The sequence below is a fragment of the Petromyzon marinus genome, chromosome 60 (assembly GCF_048934315.1).
Source record: "Petromyzon marinus isolate PM22_M1 ecotype Great Lakes invasive population chromosome 60, UKy_Petmar_22M1.pri1.0, whole genome shotgun sequence".
NCBI lineage: Eukaryota > Metazoa > Chordata > Hyperoartia > Petromyzontiformes > Petromyzontidae > Petromyzon > Petromyzon marinus.
Window position 1 is genome coordinate 8,346,611 of NC_133726.1, and position 26,897 is coordinate 8,373,507.

At 45.6% G+C, this 26,897-nt stretch overlaps 2 protein-coding genes across 6 annotated transcripts; one reads left to right on the top strand and one right to left on the bottom strand.

Annotated features, from left to right (window-relative positions):
* Nucleotides 1-3,471: 3,471 nt before the first annotated feature.
* NDUFV2 (NADH:ubiquinone oxidoreductase core subunit V2) lies at nt 3,472-15,837 on the bottom strand. Its single transcript, XM_032976569.2, has 8 exons — nt 15,642-15,837; nt 14,093-14,155; nt 12,236-12,298; nt 10,669-10,785; nt 9,495-9,663; nt 7,441-7,550; nt 5,989-6,065; nt 3,472-4,003 (listed from the first exon to the last, which is right to left on the bottom strand). Exons 1-8 carry the CDS (start codon nt 15,681-15,683, stop codon nt 3,910-3,912), a joined length of 735 nt encoding a protein of 244 aa, XP_032832460.1. The 5' UTR covers nt 15,684-15,837; the 3' UTR covers nt 3,472-3,909.
* Nucleotides 15,838-15,907: 70 nt separating this feature from the next.
* ANKRD60 (ankyrin repeat domain 60) lies at nt 15,908-26,003 on the top strand. 5 transcript variants are annotated; one of them, XM_032976565.2, is made up of 5 exons: nt 15,908-16,078; nt 19,571-19,825; nt 20,027-20,154; nt 21,647-21,821; nt 22,954-26,003. In XM_032976565.2, the coding sequence occupies exons 2-5, from the start codon at nt 19,579-19,581 to the stop codon at nt 23,391-23,393; spliced, it is 990 nt and encodes a 329-aa protein (XP_032832456.1). In that variant the 5' UTR covers nt 15,908-16,078; nt 19,571-19,578; the 3' UTR covers nt 23,394-26,003. The 5 variants fall into 5 exon arrangements, with proteins under 5 accessions (XP_032832456.1, XP_032832455.1, XP_032832459.1 ...); XM_032976564.2 differs by having other exon boundaries at nt 19,574-19,825; XM_032976568.2 differs by having other exon boundaries at nt 16,059-16,084; nt 19,574-19,825.
* The last annotated feature ends 894 nt before the right edge of the window (nt 26,004-26,897 follow it).

The window sequence follows — 26,897 nt, forward strand, 5'->3', positions numbered from 1 at the left end:
TGAGCGCGCTTGCACCGTGGACGCAACAAACCCGAGGTTGATTCCATGCCACGGTCAACTTCGTCTGGACCCCACCACCTCGCCCTTTCCAATAATTTGCACTGACCAGGTGGAATAATCACCACGGTGGCTAGGTGATGTTAACGACCTCGCCCGGTATGCAGGAGGACGTGGGTTCGATCCCGACCCTGACGCCTGCTGCTGTATATTTGGAGTTTGCGTGTCTCTGTCATCATCATCACCACGGTGGCTAGATGTTAACTACCTCGCCTGGTATGCAGGAGGACGTGGGTTCGATCCCGACCCTGACGCCTGCTGCTGTATATTTGGAGTTTGCGTGTCTCTCTCTCCCCGTGGTCGCGTGGATTTGTCTCCGGTTTTCCCTCCACATTTAGAAACACGCGTTTCGAGTATTTGGCTGCTAGACATGTCCACATGATAAGCCATTGAATTGCTTCTGAACAGCCTTCTTGCTGGCTAAGAAGGCTATCTCTGGTGTAGACCAATCAGTTTTAAAGACAATGCATATGTTATCAGAGCGTGTTTTTGTTTGCATGTTCACCACAAATACGTGTGGTGAATGCAGTAACTTGATTCCTTGCAAAAGGTTTTTATTTGGTGTTTGAACATCTTAAACACTCCCTGTTTTATTGCCAGAAAGGGCAAAACCTCTTCTTACTTTTTCAACTAAGCGTTGGATTGCACGTAGCTGTGGCGATTTAAATGCTGCATGAGGTTACACTGTCGTCTGCAACGTGAAATGGATCGGTTTGCGAGTGGAAGATAACGAGCTATTTAAAAAAAAAGGGAGAAACTTATTATTTTAGAGACGCAACGGCCTTGCGGAATCACCAGAATTAATGTTTGAAGGTGTGAGACTCCCTATCTTCAACGACCATACCATATTGACCAATCATTTAGCAAGCTAGAAAAGTTGACTCTCAAACTTTTGTTGAATTTAATTTCAACCGAGTAGTTAACCCCCCATTGACTGACCCGGCATGCTTCTGAGAAATAAAATGTACGAATAACGAGCATCAACATTTCAGCCCAATTGTCCATTCCGTGAGGTATCTCTAACTAGTGAGTAACAACAAGCGAAAAAATGGTTTACGAGTAATGAGTTTAGTAACGGTCCTTTATATCGTTATAGGTAACCGTGTGGATTCAAACTTCATCGTAGTTATTTTATATTTGTAAATTCATACGTGATTCTTTAATCAATGACTCTTGTGGCACGATATAATTTCACGCATTTGTAACTCGCGTAACCGCCAGGGAGAACAACCACTGGCCTGTGCTTTTGAAATGTCGACGGCTATGATCGGAGACTCTCCAAAAGGGTTCCAAGTCTTCAAAATCTCCAAAAAACGAGTCGCATAAACACGTCCCAGTGAGGATTGCACTTTGACGGAATCTGCACCGATGATCACAAGAAACGACGGCTCCCAGGTGAGGAGGAGGAGGATGGTGATGAGGATAAGCCCGATCGATAGTTTTTTGACGAGATTCCATCACTTGGCATTGTCGGCGCAACAACAACAAAAAAGATAACACGCCCGATGACACCATCGCGGTCTTTTTAAAACTGGCATCGCCGAATCCAAACGACATGACGGGTTCAGCTATACCAAAGACAAAGATCCCCCCGTGTAGCCTAAACAGACTGTTGGGGCAAGTGCTGTTAGCGAGCACCTATGAAGGGCTACCGGCATGGAACACGAGGGGGTGGGTGGCCAGCACCACGCCCGAACGCCTTTGTCTCCCCAGAAGGCGATGCTCGGTCTCGAATGAGCCAGGTGCTCATTCGAGGCTGAGTCGACCTAGGGGAGGCCCGTGACCGGTTCAGATAATCGTCAACGGCGTCGGTGGCCCTGAGCGGGAATAGAACTCGAGGCCACGGGGTTCGCCAACGCAGCGTAGCGCCAAGCGCTCCACGCCACCGCTAGACCTCCTCCGCCACAAACAAACATTGACCGGGCTTGCTGCGTGCCAAAACAAGCGGCACTTGCGATAGATGTTTGACCGAGCCTGCGGTAATCTCACGCAGGGAGGTCTACGGTGACTTTTGCTGGAGGTTAGAGTCACCTCGGGCCCGGCTGCAGCCTGTCGGCCGAACGTTGCTCGAATGTTAGTCCACGTATTGTTGTTGTTATTATCTTAGAGTCTCGTTCAAACGACTCCGGAGAAATGTCAGTTTGCGATGTGGAACGCGTCTCGTGGGATTCGACTTTGTTGGTGCTTAAAAACAATGCACGCACACATCATCATCATTATTACTACTGATAGTTCATTCCGTTTAACAGCACAGCAGTTCCATGGCGCTCATTTAAGCGAAACGGAATCATCCAACTTCTTGAAAATATCGATCCGTGGAAAAAAAAGCACGTGATCATCGGAAGCCACGGTCAATCGACAGTCGGATGAAGGCATCCCTAAGCCGTCAACCATCTCTCACAAGCCTGTTATATAGCAATGATAATAATGATCATAAGCAATCCATCGAGCACCTGCACACCACAATACAGGTATTTTGGGTTAGATCGTATAAATGTGTCGTTAAACCCGCCAGCACCCGACACAGCCAATTAGTAAGGTTTGTGATGTATACAAAACATGTCAATTCGTTACTTGTACAGCACACCGGTGTGTTGGAGAGTAAACCCACAACATTTACAATACGAATTGCAAATTTTGGTGGTGGCGGGTTTAACGACACATTTATATTTAAGCGATCTAACTCAAAAACCTCTTATGGATATTGGTCACGAAAGCCTACATGTTAAACCAAACCACGAAAGCCTACGTGTTAAACCAAACCACGAAAGCCTACGTGTTAAACCAAACCACGAAAGCCTACGTGTTAAACCAAACCACGAAAGCCTACGTGTTAAACCAAAGGTCCAGGTAGACTCGTCTTTTATCGTACGTCATAAAAAAAAATATCGAGTAAAACAGCTTCACTGATTTAGAACCAACGGCTCGTTCTGCTTCGATGAAGAGGTCCTAGTGTTTTTAATTTGTCAGGAGCGTTCTCCGTTCCCGTACTGCGAAAGGGCGAGTTCAAAAGGGTGCAACGTCCGAAACCACACGTAATATTTTCCGGCGGGCCATGATTTGATTGCTTTGGTTTGCTCTACGGATCTTCAAAAAATTCACCCACCGGTTGTGAGATTCTGTCATGCAGGCATCGGCTCTCCAAGTGCCACAATGTGGTTTTAACCAACTTCATTTTTGCTTTGATTCCCCTTGATTGACAATTCCATTCACCTGCATTGTCCTTCCGTTTTCTCATTTATTCCCAATGGTCTCACAATAGTTCTATGTGTATCCTATTGTTTAACATTCTCAATATTTTTTCCAATGCCCTCATTTGATTCAACAGACTTTTTGCTTCTCATAAAAGCACCCGTGTATATAATTATCGAGAACAAAAAAAACCATCCAATTAAGTCACGCGTACACCACGTCGACATTTACAAGGTTTTATTGAACGCTTTCTGGTCTTCACTGCAAATTCATATTTGATTCTATTCATTTAATGTGTTCATATATTCCTGGATAGGTGGACTTGTTAATTCAGGCAAATATACTCCACAGCTGCAAAACAAATACGGGGGTTTGTGCTGAAGTATATAATGTGTTCACATCATATTACACACATCCTGAGCATGGGGAAGGGGGTGCTGTTTATATATTTTTTTTTATCATTTTACCTTCTGAAACAGTTGCTAAACGTCTTATCATAACAAGGGCAGCACGTCCTCGCGTGCGCAAGGACTGACCGACTTCGGCCACCTTTCCCAACAACTCTTCCCAAACTTGAGTTGACAAAATTGTGGACAGGTGGCAAAGGTCGAGGGAAACTGAGGAGACGACAGCCCCCCACCCACCCACCCACCCCTCCAATCACAGGTCAGCCCGGACGCCGAAGCCAGGCCCCGTGGGCGGCTCCGTGAGGGACGTGAGGCCTCCGGCCGGCTCGCACGAGAAGCGCTCGTTCCTGAAGAGAAACACGCACGCGCAACGTTCACACTCCGTGCTGGGCGAGGTTGTCGCTGCTCGACCAGCTCTTCAGATGTTGTACCGCGTGTTCTTCGGCTGCCACACCTCCGATTAGCGCGGTTGGCTGCCTATGGTAGGAAAGAAGTTCAACATACATACGATGGCGGAGGTTTTGTCCGTCTGTATGTACGCTAAAACGTATTTCGCACCGCATGTAGCCAACCGTTGCTAATCGGAGGTGTGGGGGAAGGACAATAATCTAAACACAAAAAATCGGTTATAAAGAAATTAGTTTTCAATCTAGATTTAAAAGTGCATAGCTCCAGTGGCTTTCTAATATAGAAACAGAGCGCGTTCCAGACAGCCACAAAAGCGCATCCAAAAGCGCGCGATGCAGTGAAAAGGTTTTGCTCCACTTGCTCGGAGCGTATGCAGGTCAGTTCTTGAACAATCTCAGGTCAAGCTTCCAGCATGTGTAGTGAAACGTCAGACATCGTGCTGAACGCATGCGGTACAACCAAAAAACACATTAGAGGGCAACATTAATATTGAGGGGTGCTAATAATATTGCTGCTGTGCAAAAATAATGCTATTGCAGAACAGTATTTGGTTTTGGGGTCCACGGAGTCGAAATGGGTGGACCACACACACACCCGCAGGGAAAAATGAAGGATAGTGTTGACGATAATAGAGGTTTTTGGGTTAGATCGTGTAAATTTCAATGTGTCGTTAAACCCGCCATCACCCAACATTGCCAATTGGTAATGTTTGTCACGTAAACAATTCATGCCAATTCGTTACTAGTACAGCACACCGGTTCATTGGAGAGTAAATCCACCTTTACCATTCGAGTAGACGTTTCGCCAGGAATTACAACTAGCATCATCAGGCGACAGCCAGAGTTGTTGAGAAATCCTCCTGTTTCAGTCTAACAACACATTACATTTACACAATCTAACCAAAAAACCTCTTATGGATATCGGTCGCGTAAGCCTACGTGCTAAACGGATGTTTCACCTGAAGACGATTGCTTGTGTTGCGATCGAAACGTCGTGATATTGTTATTACTTTGAATTTTTTCTATCTACGTGGCTTCACGGAAAGACCCAAAGAATATGAATAGGATAATGTTGAGTTGGTACATGTAGAGCCTCATCGTCAACCCGTAGCTGGATGAAGGTTTGCCCATTCCATGCACATTGCGGGGTCTATTTGACCGTACGTTACCATGCTTATCAGCGGGGGCTGGTTGAGAGAGGCAGCATAGACGTGAGAGTATAAAATGCACATTAGATTTGTTGCACTGCCCCCTGCTGATAGCATATCCCCTGCAGCCCGTAAAATGACGACTGCAGTAAATAAAACGATAAAAGCTCGCGTATTCGTCAACTAACCGCCACCAACCTGCATTGAGCAGCGAGATGAAGCATAGTCAAACAAGCCCCATGACTGATGTATGCATGTATGAGGCCTTCATCGGTGGACTCACAAAGAAAGGGCTGTAGGTTTTTTTATATACCTCTTGTACGTGATGGGTTGTCACGTGACCAATACAAATTTGAAAGTGCCATCCGATTTCAATGTGTCATGCGTGCCAATCTGTTCCGATCGTCACTAAAAATAGAGCTGGATTTGATTGTCCATCATATGACCCTTTTGAAATCCATAATAGACTCCTTAAACTATTGTCGAAAAAATATGACACTTGATCCACAATCCTACTTAAAAGATAACAATACCAAAACCACTCAAACACATTTCGTCAATAACACTAACCCCAAAGAGGAAAAGAGCACACACAAGAGGTAACGTTTCGGGCACGAAGGCCTCCAGTTCTACTTTAAAAATAGGTCTAATAAGATAATTATATACATTTTAATTGAGTTTGTCCATTTATTTTTAATATATATTTCATTTTCTCTAATCTTCTTTTGTTACTCCCAAAAGTTATTCATCCTGGACACGCAATACCATTACACTCACCTTGGGCCCGGCTTTGGAACTTTCCCAGCCTTCAAATCATCAATGATCTCATCCATATCCTTTGCAGTCAGATCTTCCTGCGATAGATGAGTGCAACATTTCAGCAGCCCCACATAATTAACCTGAAACCCCGTCAACGTTAGGCATGTGATAAATTAGTACAGGTTGGTTCTTTTAAAATATACCCAATTAACGTTTATATTGAGTGTAGAGTGTATACTTTTAAAAGACACTCCCTGCATTAACAGCCACACAGTAATGTCACTAGAGTGCTCCTGAAAGTCACATTAGTACTTTTACTCCCACTCGCAATGCTTCAAATTAATGCCATACAAAACCGTGTACATTCCTACAAGAACCATGCTCATTTGAGAAACTATATCACCTTGACTCACAGCCACATCTTACTTATACATTTTTTTGTTACTGGATATAATTTTTTATCATCATGTTTTTCATGTAATTGCACTTGGGGGTGGCACAACGTGTTAATCAAATATAAATTGACTTAACATACTTGAATTTTGTGTTGTCTTGTCCTTTAAATCAGGGGTTTGGAACCATTTAATTCCCGAGGGCCAAATAGGACATTCAAACGCGTTTCGTTGGGGCCACACAATTAGCACACACCTCAGTCACTTCTGTCACATTTCCAATGATCACTGTTACGTTGTTTTTATAGCATTATTTTAGTGATTTCTAAAAAAGGTTTAGTTTAGCCATATTTGTATGTTGCAGATTAGAGTTATACTTAGAATTTTAATCTAAATTGCGATCTAACATCAAACTGGGATTGTTGCACAGTTTTTGTACGCAGCATAAACATATGGTGCTTTTTCCTGGAAGATTTAGTTGTTTTTATAGGGGATGTTTCAATTTGCTTGCAGTCAATTTTAAATGTATCTTGTAATTTTATTATTTGTTGCGGTTGCACCCGAATCAAGAGCCGAATGGCTCACAGGGTTAAACCAAATAAATTAAACTAAAAATTAAAAAATATAAAAAAAGGGCCCTTCAAAGTTTGAAATGTACTTTGCTGAACCAGGTGAGAACTCAAAGACACCAGGATAGTCTCATTTGCAAGAGTGCCCTTGCAGTGGAAAAACGTGGCCATTTAGTGCGGCTAAAATTCTCACAGTGATTGATGAATATCGTTCGCGGACAATTAAAAAAAATTAACTGGTATATGCCTCATGTGACCGCTATCCGCGTGATGTGAAGTCACGGCCGGGATCTGGTCCTCTGGCTGCAGGTTCCTCACCCCTACTTTTGAATTTTCCCACGCACCTCTGCAAAGGTGGAAAGACCGCACAAACTAAAGGAGGCGTCACTGCACGTACGCGTCTGTGTTGAACTTTTTTCACCACCGTACGTAGCCAACCGTGCTAATCGGAGGTGCGCGGGTGGGGGGAGGGACGGACGGCAAACTAAACACAACAACTGCTCACTTACGTAGTAGTTATCGTTGATCTGCACCATGGGGGCATTCACGCATGCTCCCAGACATTCCACCTCGGTGACGGTGAACATCTTGTCCGGCGTCGTCTCTCCCAGCTTAATCCCTGAAAGCATTCAGAGCGAAGGTGAAGAAACGCACAGAGCCAGGAACGACAGCGCTGCTCGAAAGACTCACTAATTGGCATGGGTTACATGTACATACAGTAGACTCTCGTTATCCGCGTGCGGTCTATCCGAAATTGCGGATTAACCGCCCACCTGAAATTTTGACATAAATTAACAGCTCATGTATTTTTCCTTGAGCCCAAATTAATAATCTAAAAACAGTTATACATTGTTATTCTTGGAAATGTTTATGACAAGTCACGTGCTTAAACCGAACAATTATGTACTCCGGTTAATCCGAAATCTACGTGATCGCCTCTACAGTACAGTAGTTGCATATCTTTACAACAGTGGGCGGAGTTTGATTGATGTTGATTGGCGTGGCTCTGCTATCACCCACTTGGTGGGCCGGGTCTTCTGCGCGGGAGCAGGAAAGTATTTTCAAACCTGTTTAAGTGAGTGTTTTTTTGTATGGACTTTTCTTTACTGCAAATGTTTGTTTTGTTCATTAACTACATTTTCTTAACGTAAACAATGTCTACCTATATTAGTGGTTTTTGGCATTGAGATCTGCAGAAAATGGTTGTATTGTTGGATTGTTCGCGATTTTTTTATTATCCGCGGCCGTCCATCCCGTCATTTTTGTGGATAATCGAGAGTCTACTGTGTATATAAAATGTTTTCCACCACACGTTTGCATTCGGAATAATTAAATTAGCAGTATGGAAGCCGATGCGCAGCTGCCAGGGCTTAAAACACGTTTGCAAACTTACAAGTAATACTTTTTTGCTCTGGTTTGTGTCCTAAGTTTTCGGCAACCCTTTGACCTATATTGCCAGTTTTCAATAGGCCAAGTCCCGAACAGCAACACAACATTTTATCCTACAGATTGGTGCACTTCGGAATCATCTTTACGAGAATTATAGTTTTCGGGTTCAAGGTGCAATGCTGCAAAAATGTATTTGGATGCGCAGTTGTATACAAACTATCAAAGCCATCACTGATTACGTCTCAATGCAACACAATGTATATGTAGATGTTTCAAATAACAGCAATTACATTATATAACATTACATAAATAAGAGAATGAAAAACACAACTTACCGGTTATTTTCAACACTTAAACTTGTGTAATTATTTTTTTCTATTTTACTCAGGAAAGCATCGCCAAGCCCAGTTATTAGGCGCAGCGTAAAGTAGTAACATATCTCCTCAATTCACTACACTGCCCAATAAATCAATACAGCTGGGCGCTCTAGAGCACCGTGCTCGATTTATCACTTCGCTCGAGCCTGACAAAGCGTCTGCAATGCAGCATGTAAACCATCGCCTTGCGAACTCCAATAACCCTCGCCGCAGCAGCAGCAGCGGCTTTTGGCTGGTCACCGAACAAAGACGGGTCACCGTATCTCACACTTTCAGATGCGGTTCTGCTACCGTTTGGAACGTGCTCTTCCTTCCGATATGCGGAAGCCACTGGAGCTATGCATTTTTAAATCATCTACATTGAAAACTAATTTATTGAGAATAGCTTTTGTTTTGATTTAAAGCTTTCGTGACTGCAGGGATTCATATTCTTGGTTCTTTCACACCTGATGATGATTGCTTGTGTTGCAGTCGAAACATCGTGAGAATTGTATTTTTTATATTTTTATTATTTTATTGTTTGCCTTCTACGTGACTTTACCGAAAGAACCAAGAATATAATAGCTTTTGTGTTTAGTTTGTTGTCCTTCCCCCACACCTCTGATTAGTACGGTTGGCTACGTACGGTGCAAAAGAAGTTCAACATACATCCTACGCAATAATCCTATACGTATGACCGGTACGCCGGTGTCGACATCACAGTCGCTCACGTTGCCAGGCGCTATGCATTGCCCGCAAGGATAGCCGATGGTGCATCTGAGGGTTTGCGTGTTTGTTCGTTTGTTTTTTTCTCGTACCCAGCTTCTTCTTGAGGGCCTCCACGATGCTGTCCGAGTTGCACAGCATGCAGGGAGTGGTGGTGCACACCTGGATGTGGTACTTCCCCATGGGCTGGCGGTTGTACATGGTGTAGAAGGTGGCCACCTCATACACACGCATCTTGGGTATCTTGAGGAGCTCTGCCACCTGACCACCACACCACAAGGGGATCTCAACTCAACATTCGAAAGAACGATCACGATTTGCAGCCATTTGTCAAACCACTGCTGCACGAGGGTCTCCCCCACGCCACGTGGGTTTGTCTCTGGAGGTCGTTTGATCATTTGCCGAGTTGTGGTGGTGGCTATGCACGCCTGTAATCCAGCACTGTTGAGGTTAGGGTTGGTGGATCGTGCAAATGTTGTGAAACTTCCTACACGTGGGCGTCGAGGCATCACCAATAAAGGCAGTACAGCAAAATTCCGACATATCTGTTTGTCCCTCCCCATATAGCAGTTGTGTCGTCACCTCACAGGCATGGGTTTTCTCAGGGTACTCGCCACTGATGTTAACCGTGACCGGGAATTGAACTCAGGTGACCGGGTAGAGTGCAATGTGTCTAAAGAGGGCACACATACACCGATGACAACAGAAAATATGCTGATGCATGGACTGTATTGCGAGCATGACCAAATTATTTCATCAGTGATTTGATGTTCCATTCACGGTTAATAAATGACAAATTACAGTTTAATTTTGAAACAAGTGCATCTTTATGAGAATAGGTTTTCCCCTTTTTTTCTGGTGTGGACCAATCAGTTTAAAAGACAATGCATATATTATCAGAGTATGTTTTTTGTTTGCATTCTGACCACAAGAATTGTGGTTAATGCACACACGATTCCTTGTACAAGGTTTCAGTTTGGTGTTTTAACATCTAAACAACTGCCTTGTTGCCAGAAAAAAGAGGAAAACCTATTCTCATATTTTGGTACTTGCAAAGGAGGTCTCATGATGCATCTTTATACTTCAAACTTATACTGATCCATCTTACTTTTTTGTTTCAAAATACAACACGTAAGAAGGCGGCAAAGCTCAATCTTACAATATTTCATCAATGTATTACAGAATACGCATGCCACTGGAATTAAACACTCCTGTTGATGTCCTCAGCCAACCGTAACCAAAGCGAGACAAACCTGACATGCCTACCTTGTTCATCGCGGAGATGGGCAGCCAACCATGCTGCCTCTGGGCCAGGTCTAGAACTGGGATAACAGCAGCTGCCTTGTGCTCAGCCGGGTAATTGCCAACGATCACCTCAATTCGCTGCACGACACAATTACATAAACACTTTATACGTCAAGAAAAATGGTACGGTAACAACTGTGACTATTTTGAGAATCGGTCGCCATTAACATGGTTGTACACGCAGTTTGGTGGCCATTTCACGAGACTGAACCGACAGTCACAATCACTCGTTTGAATGTGTTAGAAATAACCGTTTGTATTATAGCTCCTAGTCATTTATATCCTGCACTCACGAATCTGTCCGATGCGTTTCTCATCATTCACAGCAAATGTTAGAAGTTGTTTCTAAGTAATATGTGTATTTCAGATACATTTTCTCTAAAATACAAAATTATGGGCCCATGAACCATCCACTTCCCCCACTCCTACCCCAGTGATTACATGAATTTTTATGACTTGATTAAAAACCCAAATACTTTTTTATTTGTTGGTATTGTCCTCTTGTTTTCTGTATCGTTAATTGCATCTCATTTGTTCCGTTTCATACAATTATTCGAAATGTAACATGAGCATATAATTACTCATTGGTTTTTTCAGTAAAGTCACGAATGTAGAAATACAATAAAATTATATTCAAATTATTGTATTTCTACATACGTGACTTTACCGAAAAAAACAATGAGTAATTTATGCAGTCACGAAAGCTTTAATTCTTTATTATGAGCATAAAACTTTTATAAATCAGAAGCCATTCTTAAACGCAGGATTTGATTCACTGATCGTTACATGCGTACAATACAGCAAATATTTGTGAAGATTTTTCTCCATCGTAATTCCATTCCATTTGTGCTATTGATGTAATCTCATAAGGCAACAGAAAAAAACAACTGCAAACCCTTAAGAGCAATCAGTGCACCACCTTGTGTCTGAACGGCCCAGAAAGATGACAATGCAAAAGTATTCAGAAATATTTTCGATGGGTCTGTTCAGCCACACTCATGAAACGCATTTTACATGTTAAACCATTTTTTTTCAGTCAAAGCTAGACTTTAACCTATTTCACCTAAACTATTTTTCTTTCATCAGGTAAGGCCCACTGAGCTATATATATATTTTTCCCAAGCAACCTGGCCACAAATGATAGATATCCCAATGATGTGGCTTATCATGTGGAAATTTATAACAGTAGCCAAATATTCAAAGCCAGTAGTTCTTAGCCTAGGGTGCACGCATCCCCTGGGGGTGCGAGAGGCCCTTTCTGAGAACCAAAGGGGTGCAGGCTACAGTAAAGGTGAAGAACCACCACTCCAAACGCACGTTTCTAAACTTGGAGGGAAAACGGGAGGGCCCGGAGAAAAATCCACGCGACTATGGTGGGGGGGGGGGGAGGGGGGGGAGACACGCAAACTCCAAATATACAGGTGTCAGGGTCGGGATCAAACCCATGCCCTCCTGTATACCAGGCGAGGGAGTTAACATCTCGCCACCGTGGCACATCTCAGAGCAGCCACCAATTTACTTGGTTCACCTTGTAGTTTTCAGGGGTGAAGTCAAAGGGCGTGTTTAGGTTGTTCTCGGCTGAGTCCCTGTGCTGGATGGAAAACAATTAAGTGGAAATCACATGTTAGCATAATATCAACGACGTTAATCAAACACATTTCCTAGCGACTGCACTGTGTACAAAATGCACAAAAGACATTGCACTGTGCCACAATTGTGATGAAAAACATTAACTTTTACCTGAATATAACAATAACCAACTCAAGAGCATTCATCATTAACACTGTCTAACAACTGAAAACATGTATAATAGGCTAACATGCTGGAGAAAGGTCAATGTGTAAATAATATAATTAGAATTTAGAATGTCAAGTTACAAATATAACTTGTTTAAAATAAGGAATTGATGGATTGGCTAAAATTTGGCATTGGCTAACATTTTAAATGGTGTTTTTGTTTCAGATGCTTTGTAGAAACTTTAAAAGATCCTGTATTCTAAGACAAAGTTGCAACATCGGCCCTTCTTTCGAGCAGACAGCCCTGAATACAAGCCTTTGTATATAAAGAGGTTTTTGGACTCATCTGCCATTGTCTGCATGGTCTCCCTGTGCTGTTGCCAACCCACATAGCCCAGTGTTATCAAAATCCATCTCACACCGGCAAATAAATTGACCTCATGGTTCCATCTTGGTAGCAATCATTCTCTCAAGATGCTTCGTTTCCTTTGACTGCCATTCTATAACCAGTGTCGTCCATTGACCAGAATCTACGTCCTACTCAAGAGTCACCGCGATGTCTCTGGTTTGTATGTTTCCCCAATCCACGTGTTCCTCATTGTCTCAGGCTATTTCTACGCATGCGGTACTCCATGTTTTATTGAATCTTCATATTTCGTTCCATTTTTCTTGCCAGTGTCCATTGTTCTGATCTATTTCATGGCTGGCAACACAAAAACGTTCTCACTGATAATGTTCTGCTACTTCAGACAAATGAATACAATGCCTTTTGCTATAAATTACATTTCCCAAAAAGCACTTAATCCTGCTCTTTTTCACCTCCTCATTTCCTCATTTGAATTCTCATCCTCCTTTAATAATCGCATGTATTTTTAAGTTTTGTTCTTCTAACAATTATTTTATCTCGTTTGGTAAAGCATTAAACTAAAAGGGAAGAATTTAGTATTATTGTGTTAAAATATATTGAGCCAGCATAAAGCTCATTCTACAGTAAACGTACCAGGTCAAAGAAAAAACGATCTCATCAACACCGCCTAAAACAGACACAATATACGGCAAGCCAATGTTCTGAGCAGTAATTTTTCTTCAGAGCAGAAAAGAGCACGTGAAGATTGACGGGCGGGTAATTTGTGCCGTGAAATTACTTGAATATATACATGTGAATAATGAGCTCGACCTAAGTGTGGGAGCTTATGCCGAGACGACGCGTTGTAGCATCCAAACCTCTGGTGCCAACTGCTAGGGGTCCCCCCCCCTCCTTGCAAAAGCCCACAAAAGCAAGCTCCCTTCTATCCCCAAGTCTTGACAGTAATGGTCGACCTGATGCAACCACGAGGCTTGGTTTGTTGGTTACGTACGGTGTGAAAGAAGTTCAACATACACAACATAAATCGTGGCCGACCCCTTGGCCTCTTCCACTCACGAGGTTCACAAACGTAAAACTCGTGGGCACTGAGAAACAGGTATCAACGTTGACATGATACATTTTCATTTATATTACAAGAGTGTGATCGATATGTGGTTGTGCATTTTTGTACAGCAATTGTACACCACTGCCAATGCAAGCCTTTATATTTTATTTAACGAGAAAATTGTTAGACATTTCAGCGAATGCATTTGCGGCCATCACGATGGAGTGTTTTGCTCACCACGAAGAGACTTCCGCCACTCTGGACAGCAGCCGAGCGGCAGATCCCTCGCACCTGCTGGATCTGCCCACCACATACACACAGCTCAGCAGTTAAGATTCAACTCCCAGAGTTATCGGGGGTTATTGGGCGAGCTCGATTGGTGGCCCACATAAAACAAAAACACACAAAATGCAAAACAAATATGAATCCCGTTTTTTTTTCTTTAAATGACATAGAATGGGGATGAAGACGTAGATCGCGTGCAATGTTTTATTGGTTCGTAAATTAAACGGTTCACTTGCCGACACACGTGAGGTTACGGAGCAACTGTGACACTGACCCTGACGAGTGAGGTGCAGTTAAAAATTGATTTGACAACCGTGCGTGTGAAAGGTGAGAATACTGAGCTTGGTTATCCTGCAACCCTAACAAACCACCCACAGGTATTCATCATTGTGATATTTATTTACATTTGCTTACGTTCCAAAATTATATTCCAAATGGGGCCTCTGATCAAATCAGCAAAAATGCGCCCGAACCCGTCAATTATCGGAAGCTAAGCAAATTTGAGCCTGGATTTTGCTTGGATGGGTGGCCCACACATCACACAGGTGTCAAATTCTGGGGCTACGCTGTGGGCAATAGACGGCAGTGCATTAAATGCTATGTTGTACTGTACTGTGAGTCTATACTCTCACGTCTACGCTCTCCACTGCCAACCCGCAGACCAGCATGAAGTATGGTCAAATCACTCCTACAATCTGTGCACACATCGTGCGGAGGATCTAATCCAGAAGTGTTTAATTAAAAGCTTTAAGAAATAATGTGAACGATTAACACGACAGAGCGCATCATCACCTGCCCCTACTGGACGTCTGTGAAAAAAGAGCTTTATAGCTCATCGGATTCCTCCAGTGTAAATAAAGATTGCGATTCTAATTTCTGGCAATGAGCAGTGTGAAAACTACCCCCATGTCTGAATGGTCCCTGCGTGTGGTGGTGGAACGGTGGCGCAGCGGTTAGCGCACTCCGCTACGCACCCGGGGCGACCCGAGTTCCAATTCGAGACCACGGCTAACATCGGTGGCGAGTGAAATCGTTAAACCGAGCCGTACCGACCAGCGTGGTGAAGTATGGACGTCGATTACACAACTCCCAATACTCAAGAGGGCGTGGGCAGGTCTTAATCAACCAGTGTATTGACAACGAGTGGAACATTAATCTTATTTGTATTTGAGTACCGTATCACAGGGCAGTCTAACCAAAGCGACGCTTGTGTTTCAATCAAGCAAAGCGCAGCACTCAAAGAGTGTCAATTCCACATTTACAGGGGCGGGTGCCAGTCCATCCACTATTATGAGATATGACGGCCAATGTTATAATCGTTATAGACATACATATACGCGCGAGTTAATGATTTTACAATGCCTGTTATTGTAGTAGTAGTAGTTATAGTAGTCAGTGTTATTATTATCAGTAGTAAGTTAATACACTGCTGAGATGTTTTCACTGTGTCCCGGTCACCCTGTCAACAGCAAGGTCAAACAACAGAACGCATTGCAGTCACCGTTCGCCCTGCCAGACACCGCGCGGAGAACGCCAATGACATCTTGACGGCCGTGGGCGGTATTCGTGTATGATAATCGAAAAATAAAACGTTGTTAAATCTTCCTTTAAGTTGTCAATTAAACGCCGCCCGCTCTAGCTGAGCGCGCAAGGCCGCAAGGGGAGTGAGGGGTCCTCGTGCTCGGCCTCGTCTAGTCGCCCTGCGCGGTTCTCAGCTGCGCCTGCGCGGCTGCCTCGCGCTCATAACCCGCTTATGATTACATTTGAGAACGCTTTACGATATGCAAATATGTCATAATTGAGTACTTTTTTTTACAAATAAATCACACAGCTTTTGAGCTGACAATAAACAAAATTGTTGTAAATTATGTGTGCGGTTGCCGTGGCAACGGTCTGTGTGTGTGTGCGTGTGCGGACAGCCCGCGTCAGCTGTCAAAGGTGATGGTGCGCTCTCCGTGTTTCAATCACTAACATTATATTTTTTTAAAGCCTTTTAAATTAACAAAGTATAACTTTTACAAACACATTAAAAAAACACACACACTGCGGTGTCCGTTATTGCCGTTCGAAGTGTGACTTTTGGCCAGTGTGGGATTTAAATAGCCCTGTAAGTATACAGTACTCAATCTTGATCTGAAGCTTTCGTGACTGCAGTAATCCATACTCTTTGGTTCTTTCGGTAAAGTCATCACGTAGTAGGTAGTGAATTATTTTATACCTACGTGACTTTACCGAAAGAACCAAAGAGTATACAGTACCCGTGTGGTCGCCTCTTCGACATCGAGTCGCGGCAGATGAAGCAAAGGGCCTCTTGTCCACCCAGCGGTGTGAATGGGTCACACTGCAGTCGATGGGCAGCTCGCGTGTGGTGGGGTAAAGTGTGGGTGCTGCCAACATCTCTCACAATGGGCGCCTCGGTGCCTAGGAGATGTTAACTACCTCGCCTGGTGTACAGGAGGTCGTGGTGTGTGTGTCTCTCATCATCATTATCACGGTGGCTAGGAGATGTTAACTACCTCGCCTGGTAAGCAGGAGGTCGTGGGATTGATCCCGACCCTGATGCCTGCTGCTGTATATTTGGAGTTTGCGTGTCTCTCTCTCATCAACATCACGGTGGCTAGGAGATGTTAACTACCTCGCTTGGTATATAGGAGGTCGTGGGTTCGATCCCGACCCTGACGCCTGATGCTGTATATTTGGAGTTTGCGTGTCTCTCATCATCATCACGGTGGCTAGGAGATGTTAACTACCTCGCCTGGTATGCAGGAGGTCGTGGGATTGATCCCGACCTTGATGCCTGCTGCTGTATATTTGGAGTTTGCGTGTCTCTCTCTCATCATCAACATCACGGTGGCTAGATGTTAACTACCTCGCCTGGTATACAGGAGGTCGTGGGTTCGATCCCGACCCTGACGCCTGCTGTTGTATATTTGGAGTTTGCGTGTCTCTCTCTCATCATCTTCACGGTGGCTAGGAGATGTTAACTACCTCGCCTGGTATACAGGAGGTCGTGGGTTCGATCCCGACCCTGACGCCTGCTGTTGTATATTTGGAGTTTGCGTGTCTCTCTCTCATCATCTTCACGGTGGCTAGGAGATGTTAACTACCTCGCCTGGTATACAGGAGGTCGTGGGTTCGATCCCGACCCTGACGCCTGATGCTGTATATTTGGAGTTTGCGTGTCTCTCTCTCTCATCATCATCACGGTGGCTAGGAGATGTTAACTACCTCGCCTGGTATGCAGGAGGTCGTGGGATTGATCCCGACCCTGATGCCTGCTGCTGTATATTTGGAGTTTGCGTGTCTCTCATCATCAACATCACGGTGGCTAGGAGATGTTAACTACCTCGCCTGGTATACAGGAGGTCGTGGGTTCGATCCCGACCCTGACGCCTGCTGTTGTATATTTGGAGTTTGCGTGTCTCTCTCATCATCACAGTGACTAGGAGATGTTAACTACCTCGCCTGGTATGCAGGAGGTCGTGGGTTCGATCCCGACCCTGACGCCTGCTGCTGTATATATATAGAGTTTGCGTGTTCGTTCTCCCCGTGGTAGCGTGGATTCTTCTCCGGGCCCTCCGGGTTTTCTCTCCACATTTAGAATCAATATCACGCGTTGTAGAGTATTTGGCTGCTGATATAAATTTCCACTTGACAAGCCGCTTCATTTAGCTACAATTTATGACCAGGTCGCTTCTGAAAGAGAGCTGTATAGCTCAGTGGGCTTTACCTGGTAAAATTTAAAAATATATATTTTATAGTTTTTAGGAAGAAGTCAAATAAACCTCTAGAGTGCAGAGCTCCCAGTGGTTACCTAATATTGGAAGGAAGAGCGTTCCAGACGGCCACAGAAGCACATCTGAAAGCGCACGATGCGGTGACCGTCTTTGTTCGATGGCCAGCCAAATCCGCTGCTGCGAGGATTACCGGAATTCGCGCGATAGTTTCTGCTCCTTGACGAGATCAGCAAGGTATTGTGGTTCATTTGTGGCAAACATTTTGTGGAAAGAATGCGACCTTGCAATATATTATTTTGGCAACCGTAAGCTAATGTGGCTCGGCGACCACTTGAAGTACATGGCCGGATCTTGCTGTTTCGGTCACGACACGTGCCAAAGAATGATGTACACCCTGCAGCTTGGTAATCGTTTTTTGCCAGACGTCCCATAGAGTAGTGAGTTACAGTAATCGAGCCTTGTCGATACCGTGCTGCACGAGGTAAGCTGGGAAAACCTGGCAAGAGCAAGTCTCAATATGACATCTTCCTTTTGATTCTAGATTTGAAGCTTTCGTGACTGCAAGGATCCATGCTCTTTGGTTCTATTCGGTAAAGTCACGTAGGTAAAAATTCAATAACAAAAAATCACGACGTTTTGGCCACAACACAAGTGGCCTTCATCAGGTGAAGGGACTGGACTGTCCAGAGAACAGCGTTGGAGTGTCCTCTGGACAGTCCAGTCCCTTCACCTGATGAAGGCCACTTGTGTTGTGGCCGAAACGTCGTGATTTTTTGTTATTTTATTTTTACCTACGTTACTTTACCGAATAGAACCAAAGAGCATCTTCCTTTTGGTCTTGTACAAAGGCAATGGAAGTATACAAGTATTCATAGCTCGGGTTGAGCGCTTATAAAGACAAGGCATGTTTGTTTGCATGTTTTGCCACAAGTACCATGTGTGGTTAATGCAGCCTTGATGCGTTTTGAAAAAGGTATCTATTTGGCGTTTAAACATCTTAACACCTGTTTTATTATTCTTGGTTCTTTCGGTAAAGTCACGTAGAAGGGAAACAATAAAATAATAAAAATATAAAACAATTAAATTCTCACCATGTTTCGACTGCAATACAAGCAATCATTATCAGGTGTGAAAACCACAGCTGTGTTTTTTACCTGAATTAGTTCAATGATGACGTCACCCTGCTGTTCTATTTAAGACCGGGAGCCAAGTGAGGGCTTTACCATTCTGGCGAATTGCCCGATGATGCTGAATGTAATTACCAGCGAAACGTCGTACTCAAACTGTAAATGTTGTGGATTCACTATTTAACACACCGGTGGGCTAAAGTAGTGAACTATTTGTCTTTTGTCAACGTGACACTTTTTTGCTGATTGGCCGTGTCGGGTGGTGGAGGGTTACGACACATTTATAAATAACGCGATCTAACCCAAACACCTTTATTATGAAGAATTGTATTGTTTTCTATTTTTATTATTTTATTGTTTCCCTTCTACGTGACTTTACCGAAAGAACCAAGAACATAAATCCCTGCAGTCACGAAAGCTTTAAATCAAAACCTGTTTTATTACCGTGAAGGGTAAAAAAATAAGCTACTCTTGTTTTTGTCTTACTTTGATACCGACAAAAAAAATGTCCCATAGATGCAAATGTGAAGGATTCACGAGGCTTTCAACTGTGCACTGTGCGGCAGCAGCACTCATGCAGTGGATCTGCAGCAGGGACCGCCAGCGCTGCATGGTCAGCCCGAGGCCACCGCCGCCGCACCGCCGTTACTCGAAAACTCGTCGGCAAGCGTCGGAGCCGCGCGCCCTCCTGGTTGACTCCGGGGAGCTGGTCGACCTGCCGGGCTGTCACCGTGACACTCGCGTGCGGCAGGTGAAGGAGCTCCTGGAGATCACAGCCGGAATCCCGAGTGACCTCCAGCGGCTGAGCTACCTGGACGAAGGTGATTGATACTGCGCGTGCGTGGCGTCACCTCGCGAGATGGGCGGCTACGACCGAAGGAGAGGATTCGAGGTGGCACGGTGGCTCGGAAGACTGACATTGTTTACTTACCCACCTAGGCGTATACCCACTGAAACCTACCTCCTCGTCCATCGCTACCCACTCGTCCCTATTTGCAGCCGTTTTTTTTCACTCCTCACAGGAGACCTGGCAGATGAGGCCACCCTGTGCTCCCTGGACACGGTGGCAGGGGCAACGCTGGGCGTGCGCGTGTGGCAGCATGACGGCTGGCACCGGCTGGTGACGGCTGCCCTCCGGGGAGACCCAGAGGTAGGAATCCACGTCCGTGGTGCGTCACCACCTGATGCGCCCTCGATCTTACCCGTGGACAAAGAAGAGGCATCAATGAGCAGTTGAGTTCTAACTATAATAACAACCAATCTCTTATTCCTACCTCTAAGCCTAACTAGCACTAATCCTACAACTGACACTAACTTGAACCCTATCCCATCCCTTATCACTTCACCCAGCGGCCATTTAATTTTTCTTAGGTTTTTTTTCTCCCAATTACAGTGTGCCCTCGAGCTACAGGTTTAAGTCGCTTTGTGGGGTAGATGCGTTTCAAAAAGAAAACGGTGCGCAAAGCGAAATCACAAAGCGGTACGCAACACGCACACACACGCAATGTTGTCCCACGCCCGACTGCAGGGCCTCATTCGAGTGAATTCAAACCGCATGTACGCGAGATCGCACAAACTGAACCCGCGTAAAACGAGGGAAACTTTTACTGGACCAAGTCAGGGGTGGTGTGCCCTGACATATATAACAAACAAACAAAAACATTGAGACAACCAAATGTCACAAGCTAATTCTTTGACGCACAATCCAATGCTATAGTAGTCTAGTTACTGCACGATACAGTACGGAATTGGGACTGCCTGGCACGTGACATTTCTGTGCAGCATGCAGGGGCGGAGCCACAGGGGGGGATGAGGGGGGAGCTCAGCCCCCCCCTGAAATTTTGGGAAAGTCGGTAATCGGGATAATCGGATATCTGGCTGCTGCAAAATGCTACAGGCTGCCACCTTGTGTGCTGCCCTGCAGGCTGCCACCTTGTGCTGCCCTGCAGGCTGCCACCTCGTGCTGCTCTGCAGGCTGCCACGTTGTGCTGCCCTGCAGGCTGCCACCTTGTGCTGCCACCTTGTGCTGCCCTGCAGGATGCCACCTTGTACTGCCCTGCAAGCTGCTACCTTGTGTGCTGCCCTGCAGGCTGCCACCTTGTGCTGCCCTGCAGGATGCCACCTTGTGCTGCCACCTTGTGTGCTGCCCTGCAGGCTGCCACCTTGTGTGCTGCCCTGCAGGCTGCTTGAGCGGCAGCCTTGCGAACTTATCGAACTTATTAGCCACATCAGCGGCTCCGACCTATTAATAAACTCCGTGTTCAAATCCAATAAAATTTGTTTTATACATTTGTGGCGCCCATTGGAAAACATAAACAGTGGATATCTCAGAATACTGAAGTCAGCCCCCACAAAGTCAAAATCCTGGCTCCGCCCCTGGCAGCATGGAAAGGCAGCGAGCGGAAAGTCAGCATTGCTTTGCATGATGCGAGAAAAAAATTGCTTTGGGAGTGCGATTCTTTTTTATCTTTAGGTCCCCCATAAAAAAAAAACACCCGAGTTACGCGTGGAGACCACATCCACCGACGTAGAATTCCGACGACACACTCGATAGCGACACCCGCGTTTCTATGAATACCAGCTCACTCGGCCTGCGCGCAAACATTCCCCCCCCCCCCACCCTAATCGCCTCCCGGCCCTAGGTGCTGCGTCTGGGAGTGACGGACGACCTCAGCTACGGCGACTTCCGCACCCCGCACGCCGCGCGTCTGTCCGCCGCCGACCTCTCGGCGTGGCGCTCGCGCCGCGCATTCGTGGCGCTCTTCGTCGCCGCGCACCGCAACCACGCCGGCCTCGTGGGGCTCTTGCTCCGGCACGGTGAATGTCACACGCCGGCGGGGGGAGGTACAGCAGAAACCCCCGCCTCCCATTTGCGCAGTTGGCTACGTGCGGTTGCGGCAGAAAGTTCAACACACGTACGTGCAAGCCGCCACGCTCTGGGAAGCATAATGAGACCAGTCAAGGTGGCAAGATGATATCTCCCTCGCCTGATATCCAGGAGGTTGTGGGTTCATTCCTGACCCAGACTTATGCATATTTGGAGTCCGCATGTTCTCTCGCCCGGTGGTCGTGTGGACTTTTCTTTGGGTTCTACAGTTCTGCCTTCCACATATAGAAACAAGTGTTTAGGTTAGTTGGCTAGTGTAACTATTCCACGTGATATAAGCCACTGTGATGCGTGGCCAGGTCGCCTCTGAAACAGAGCGAATAGCTCAGTGGGCGTTACCTGGTAAATAGCAGTAGAAATAATTTTGCTGAGAGGTTAACACAAACTCTGCTAGTATATCAAACATCTACAGGCCTTTGTAAATCCACTGCTGGATGAGGCCTCCTTATGCCTTGTGGCTTGTGGAGATAATTGTACCATTCTTCCCTCCACTGGTCTGTGTGGATTGGTGAGGTGGGGTGCATAGACATTGAAGCATGGTACTATAAAACAATGTATTGTGATGCATTGCCTTCTATTAGAAACGTGTATATATGTGTGGATATAGCAGCCAGATAGGCAATGGCATGGCCAAGCGGTAGCCCATTCGCCGCTTTTTGACTCTCGGTTGTAATCCAGCGGCCGCCCTGATTATTACTGGGGGTGTAATAACTATAATATGCACCGCGTGCCTTTGAATGGATGTTAAAGATCCTGTGATGCAACTCGAAAGAGTATGCCATTGCATCAGGGTCCACATTTTCCTCAAGCGAAAATGACACGCAATGAATGAATCAATTGGGATTATCCGTAGCAACCATTGCCCCCCCCCCTGGCCCGTTTGCAGGCCAGGTGCCGAGTCATTTTGTGCCCACAGAGACATCTGTCACTTGGGGTGCCTATCACTGTTTGAGATATGACGACGATGATGATGATTTGAAGGTCTGTGAGACGCTATATCAAACAAAAACTCTCATCATTCCACAAATGCCCTTTGCCCGTCACTCGCCATCGCGCATGCAGGCGCAAGCGCGAGCGCCACCACTCCTTGCGGCCGCACGGCCCTGCACGCGGCGGCCGCCAGCGGCAGCCTCGAGGCCTTGCACAAACTCCTGCGGCACGGCGCCCCCGCGGACGCTCGCGACGCCGCGGGGCTGACGGCGCTGGAGCTCGCGCGCCGCTGGGCCCCCCGCAGCGCCGGCGCGGACCGCGCGATCTTCCGCTTCGTGTGGCACGAACGGGCGGAGGCGATGCGGCCGCCACCGACGTGGCTCGATGCTGAGGAGCTCATGGCGCACCAGCGCTTCGACTCGGTGCTGCGCACTACCTTGGACGGGCGGCGGGCGCAGAGGTACCAGGCCTGCCTGCCGCCAGTGTGTCCCGCCAGGGGGCCGGCGGGACAGGGACGGGGTCGCGGTGGCGGGAGGACGGCGAGGCCCACGGAGAAGAGTTCACGTCGGTGAGAAGAGCTGTAGTGGGCACGCGCGGCGAGCGTGGCTGTGACCGCACCAACTGTGTGTGGGTGTACGTACGTTGGACTTCTTTCGCACCATACGTAGCCAACCGTGCTTATCGGCAGTGCGGGGGAAGCAGAGCAACCTAAACACAAACAGCAGTTCTCAAGAAATTAGTTTTCAATCTATATTTAAAAGTGCATAGCTCCAGTCAGTGGCTTCCTAATATCGGGAAGGAAGAGCTTTCAGATGCGCAGAAGTACATCTGAAAGCACGCGATGCAGTGACGGTGTCTCTGTTCAACTGATTTGGCAGTGCAGCCAGCTGCACCACAACACAATCTGGAATGACACGTGGCCGCAGGTTTGCCCACCACTAGGGTAGGCCGTTAAACTCCCAAACCCACCGAGCTGCAAGGTGGCCAGGCGGTGACAGTGGAGCAAGTGGGTCATCGACCCAATCTGTGCAGGCCTTTGAAAGCGTATACGCATTGAGAGGGTTCTTTCTACAGTTTATTTTCAAACACAGAGAAACCCCTCTTTAGAAAGGAACCTGCCAGAATATTGCAATGCAGAACGCGGCTGACCGATTTGAGCTTGAGACTTATTAAGGCCTATCAGAATGTCATATTATGATACAGGTGATACATAAAATGTACCTTTCACGATTATAGAAGAATTATAATTAGACAGCAGTTGGAGCTGGAGTGATACAACATGCACATATCTCTCTTAACTCTCTGGCCTCTTTATGTGCCCGAAAAGCTGCCTTTAATGTACTTTTTTTATTTTTAAAGCATGTTGTTATGTTTAGTAACTTGCGCTTGTACACACACTTGGTCGAATGATTTGTTTTCAAATTCGTTGCATTCCACCAAACCCACAAAGCATTGTGGCGAGATTGAATTGTTTTGAAAGGTTCTGTTGTATGTTGTTAAAGATCGCTGGGGCTTTTTGGTTTTAAACAACCTGCGTATGTAAGGAACGTGTTTACAACATTTTAAGTATTATTACCCCTTTCCAAATGCTGTATCTTTAACAATCTATGATACATGTATGGACATCCCGTACAATCTGTTTTCTCAAAAAAAGTTTTGTGAAAATGTTCGTGATATTTTGTTTAAGAGCTCAAAAGGCGCATTAACCTTTCTCCCACAGTTTATCATCTGACAGACCAAAGTGTTACAGTGGTTTGTCGGTTGATTGAATGAGACGACTGGCATCTCATTCGGCAAACCAACACATACCTGTCAACCCCTTATCAGTGCCTACCTTATTCAAGACCAATTTATGCCCTTATAAATCTCAACGTTCATCCTACAAAGTCCCATCACAATGGAGAAACACAATCATACCTCTATCCTTCACATGGACACTCCCCACATCCCAGAGACCTCACCAGTTTCAATAAATCATTCTGGAATCTTGGATAATGTATCACGTGCCCCTTGTGGAGGTGGTGATGTCACTTTGGGTAAGAAACTGTCCCATGCTTCGACGTTAGGGGTCGCTACGCGTCAACTATAAGAGTGGTCTTAACGTTCATATCTCAAATCTCGACTTAAAGCTTTCGTGACTGCAGGAATTAATATTCTTTGGGTAATATTCTTTGGGTCTTTCGGTAAAGTCACGTGGATAGGTTCAAATAAAATAAGTCACACAAGCGTTCGTCCTGAGCTGGTAATGTAGTCTCACAAGCGTCCGTCCTGATGACGAACGCTTGTGTTGCGATCGAAACGTCGTAGTTTTTTTGTTATTTTCTTTCAACCTATCTACGTGACTTTACCGAAAGTCCCAAAGAATATGATCATGTCTCAGTTGTTCTGTTACCGTGCTGGGCAGTGGCGAAACAAGCATGGGGACACGGGGTTTCTTTGCAACCCCCACCGCCCCCTAGTGGCCAAAGCTACGAGTTGGGGCCCCCTATGTTAAATGTTCGAGACCGTGAGAGTAATGATAAGCGACTGTGCGAGACAAATCAAATATTGGGGGCCCCCACCTGACCGATTGCCGCACCCCGAGCTGGTAATGTAGCGACAACGCCACTGATAATGTCGTTACTACACCGCTGGTGCTGGATAGACAACCTCATCACATCGTAACAGTACTGCAGTGTACGCCTTTTGGCGTCATCTAGTCGAGCACCAATTGGGTCGAGGCTCAAAAGAAAGCCGTCCCTTGGTCTGGACCAATCAGTTTCAAGGACAATGCATATATTATCATAGTACGGTTTTTTGTTTGCATTTTGACTGCAGGTATTGTGGTTAATGCAGACATGAATCCTTGTAAAAAGGTTTCAGTTTTGTTGCCAGAAAAAAAGGGGAAAAACCCTATTTTTACTGCAGTGACTTTCAGGACCGGGATCGCACAAAGCAACTCATGGTAACGGCCCGGGTGGCTCAGCGGTAAAGCGAGCCGCTCGCCATCGGAAGGTTGCGAGTTCAAAATCCCTGTCGATAGAAATTATCTACCAATTTTGTGGGGAATTTGGCAGAGGTGGATTTGTGGAGAGTCTCCGGCATGTCAACCATAAGAATGTGGCATTTCCGCCACTTGATCAGGACTATAAAAAAGAGCCTCAATGATCATTTAAGCAATAAAGCACTTTTGAATAAAAACACATTTTGGTGTACATGGTCATTTACGGTATTATTTGATATGGGATCGATTGGCTTGTAGTAGTTAGGTCTTCAACAGCACAGCCAATCCAATAATACTTTATATTTCACTTTAAATATTGTGTATCATCAGAGCCTATGCAGCGTTTGGTGGATTCTCACGCGAAGGGAAATATGTCTCGGCTCGTCACTTTATGAATGCGACTGGTTACAATTTTGGCCATGAAGTCCGTAATTACGGGCGCATGCACGAAAATATGGCACTTGAAATAGTTTTTTTTAAAAGAATTCCCGAAGAAAAAATACTTCATTTTGGTGTCATGTGTTGCAGGTCATTGCATAACAAAACGAAAAGACAAAGATCCCCCGTATAGCCTTAACAGACTAATGGGGCAAGTGCTGTTAGCGAGCACCTTTGAAGGCCGGCATGGTACACGAGGGGGTGGGTGGCCAGCAACCACGGTGTTTACACATTGCACCAGGTATTCATTTAAGGCGGAGTAGGACCGGTTAAGACAATCGTCACTGGTGTTGGCCGTGAGCAGGAATCGAACCCAGGTTGCCAGGTTCGTAGCGCAGTGCGCTACTAACACACACACACAACACACTCTTAACACGAATACATATATATTTTTAATGGCAACATTTTAATGTGATCAAGGAATGCTGCCTTACTGAATCCCAGACATCAGTAATGACATTTGACTGGTTTTAGTACTTTAGAAGTTTTCTAACTCTTTCCACAGCGAACTCTACTCCCACTAATTCCGGGAATGGAAAACCTGATGATCCAGGACTGTATGCAACCCGCAACTTCATTTCAAAGGGTCTGCGGTCACATGAAGCCTACCACTTTGAAAGGGCCCCAAATATGTATCCATCACTGCAAACATCCT

Bases quoted from the DNA above. Each gene is read 5' to 3' on its own strand.
- NDUFV2 (XM_032976569.2), bottom strand. From the start codon at position 15,683: ATGTCATTGGCGTTCTCCGCGCGGTGTCTGGCAGGGCGAACG. The intron at 14,156-15,641 runs GTGACTGCAATG...TGTGGTGGGCAG, and splicing joins GGTGTCTGGCAGGGCGAACG to ATCCAGCAGGTGCGAGGGAT. The intron at 6,066-7,440 runs GTAAGTGAGCAG...CATCTATCGCAG, and splicing joins AGATCAACGATAACTACTAC to GAAGATCTGACTGCAAAGGA.
- ANKRD60 (XM_032976565.2), top strand. From the start codon at position 19,579: ATGCAGTGGATCTGCAGCAGGGACCGCCAGCGCTGCATGGTCAGCCCG. The intron at 19,826-20,026 runs GTGATTGATACT...CACTCCTCACAG, and splicing joins GCTGAGCTACCTGGACGAAG to GAGACCTGGCAGATGAGGCC. The intron at 21,822-22,953 runs GTGAATGTCACA...TCGCGCATGCAG, and splicing joins GGGGCTCTTGCTCCGGCACG to GCGCAAGCGCGAGCGCCACC.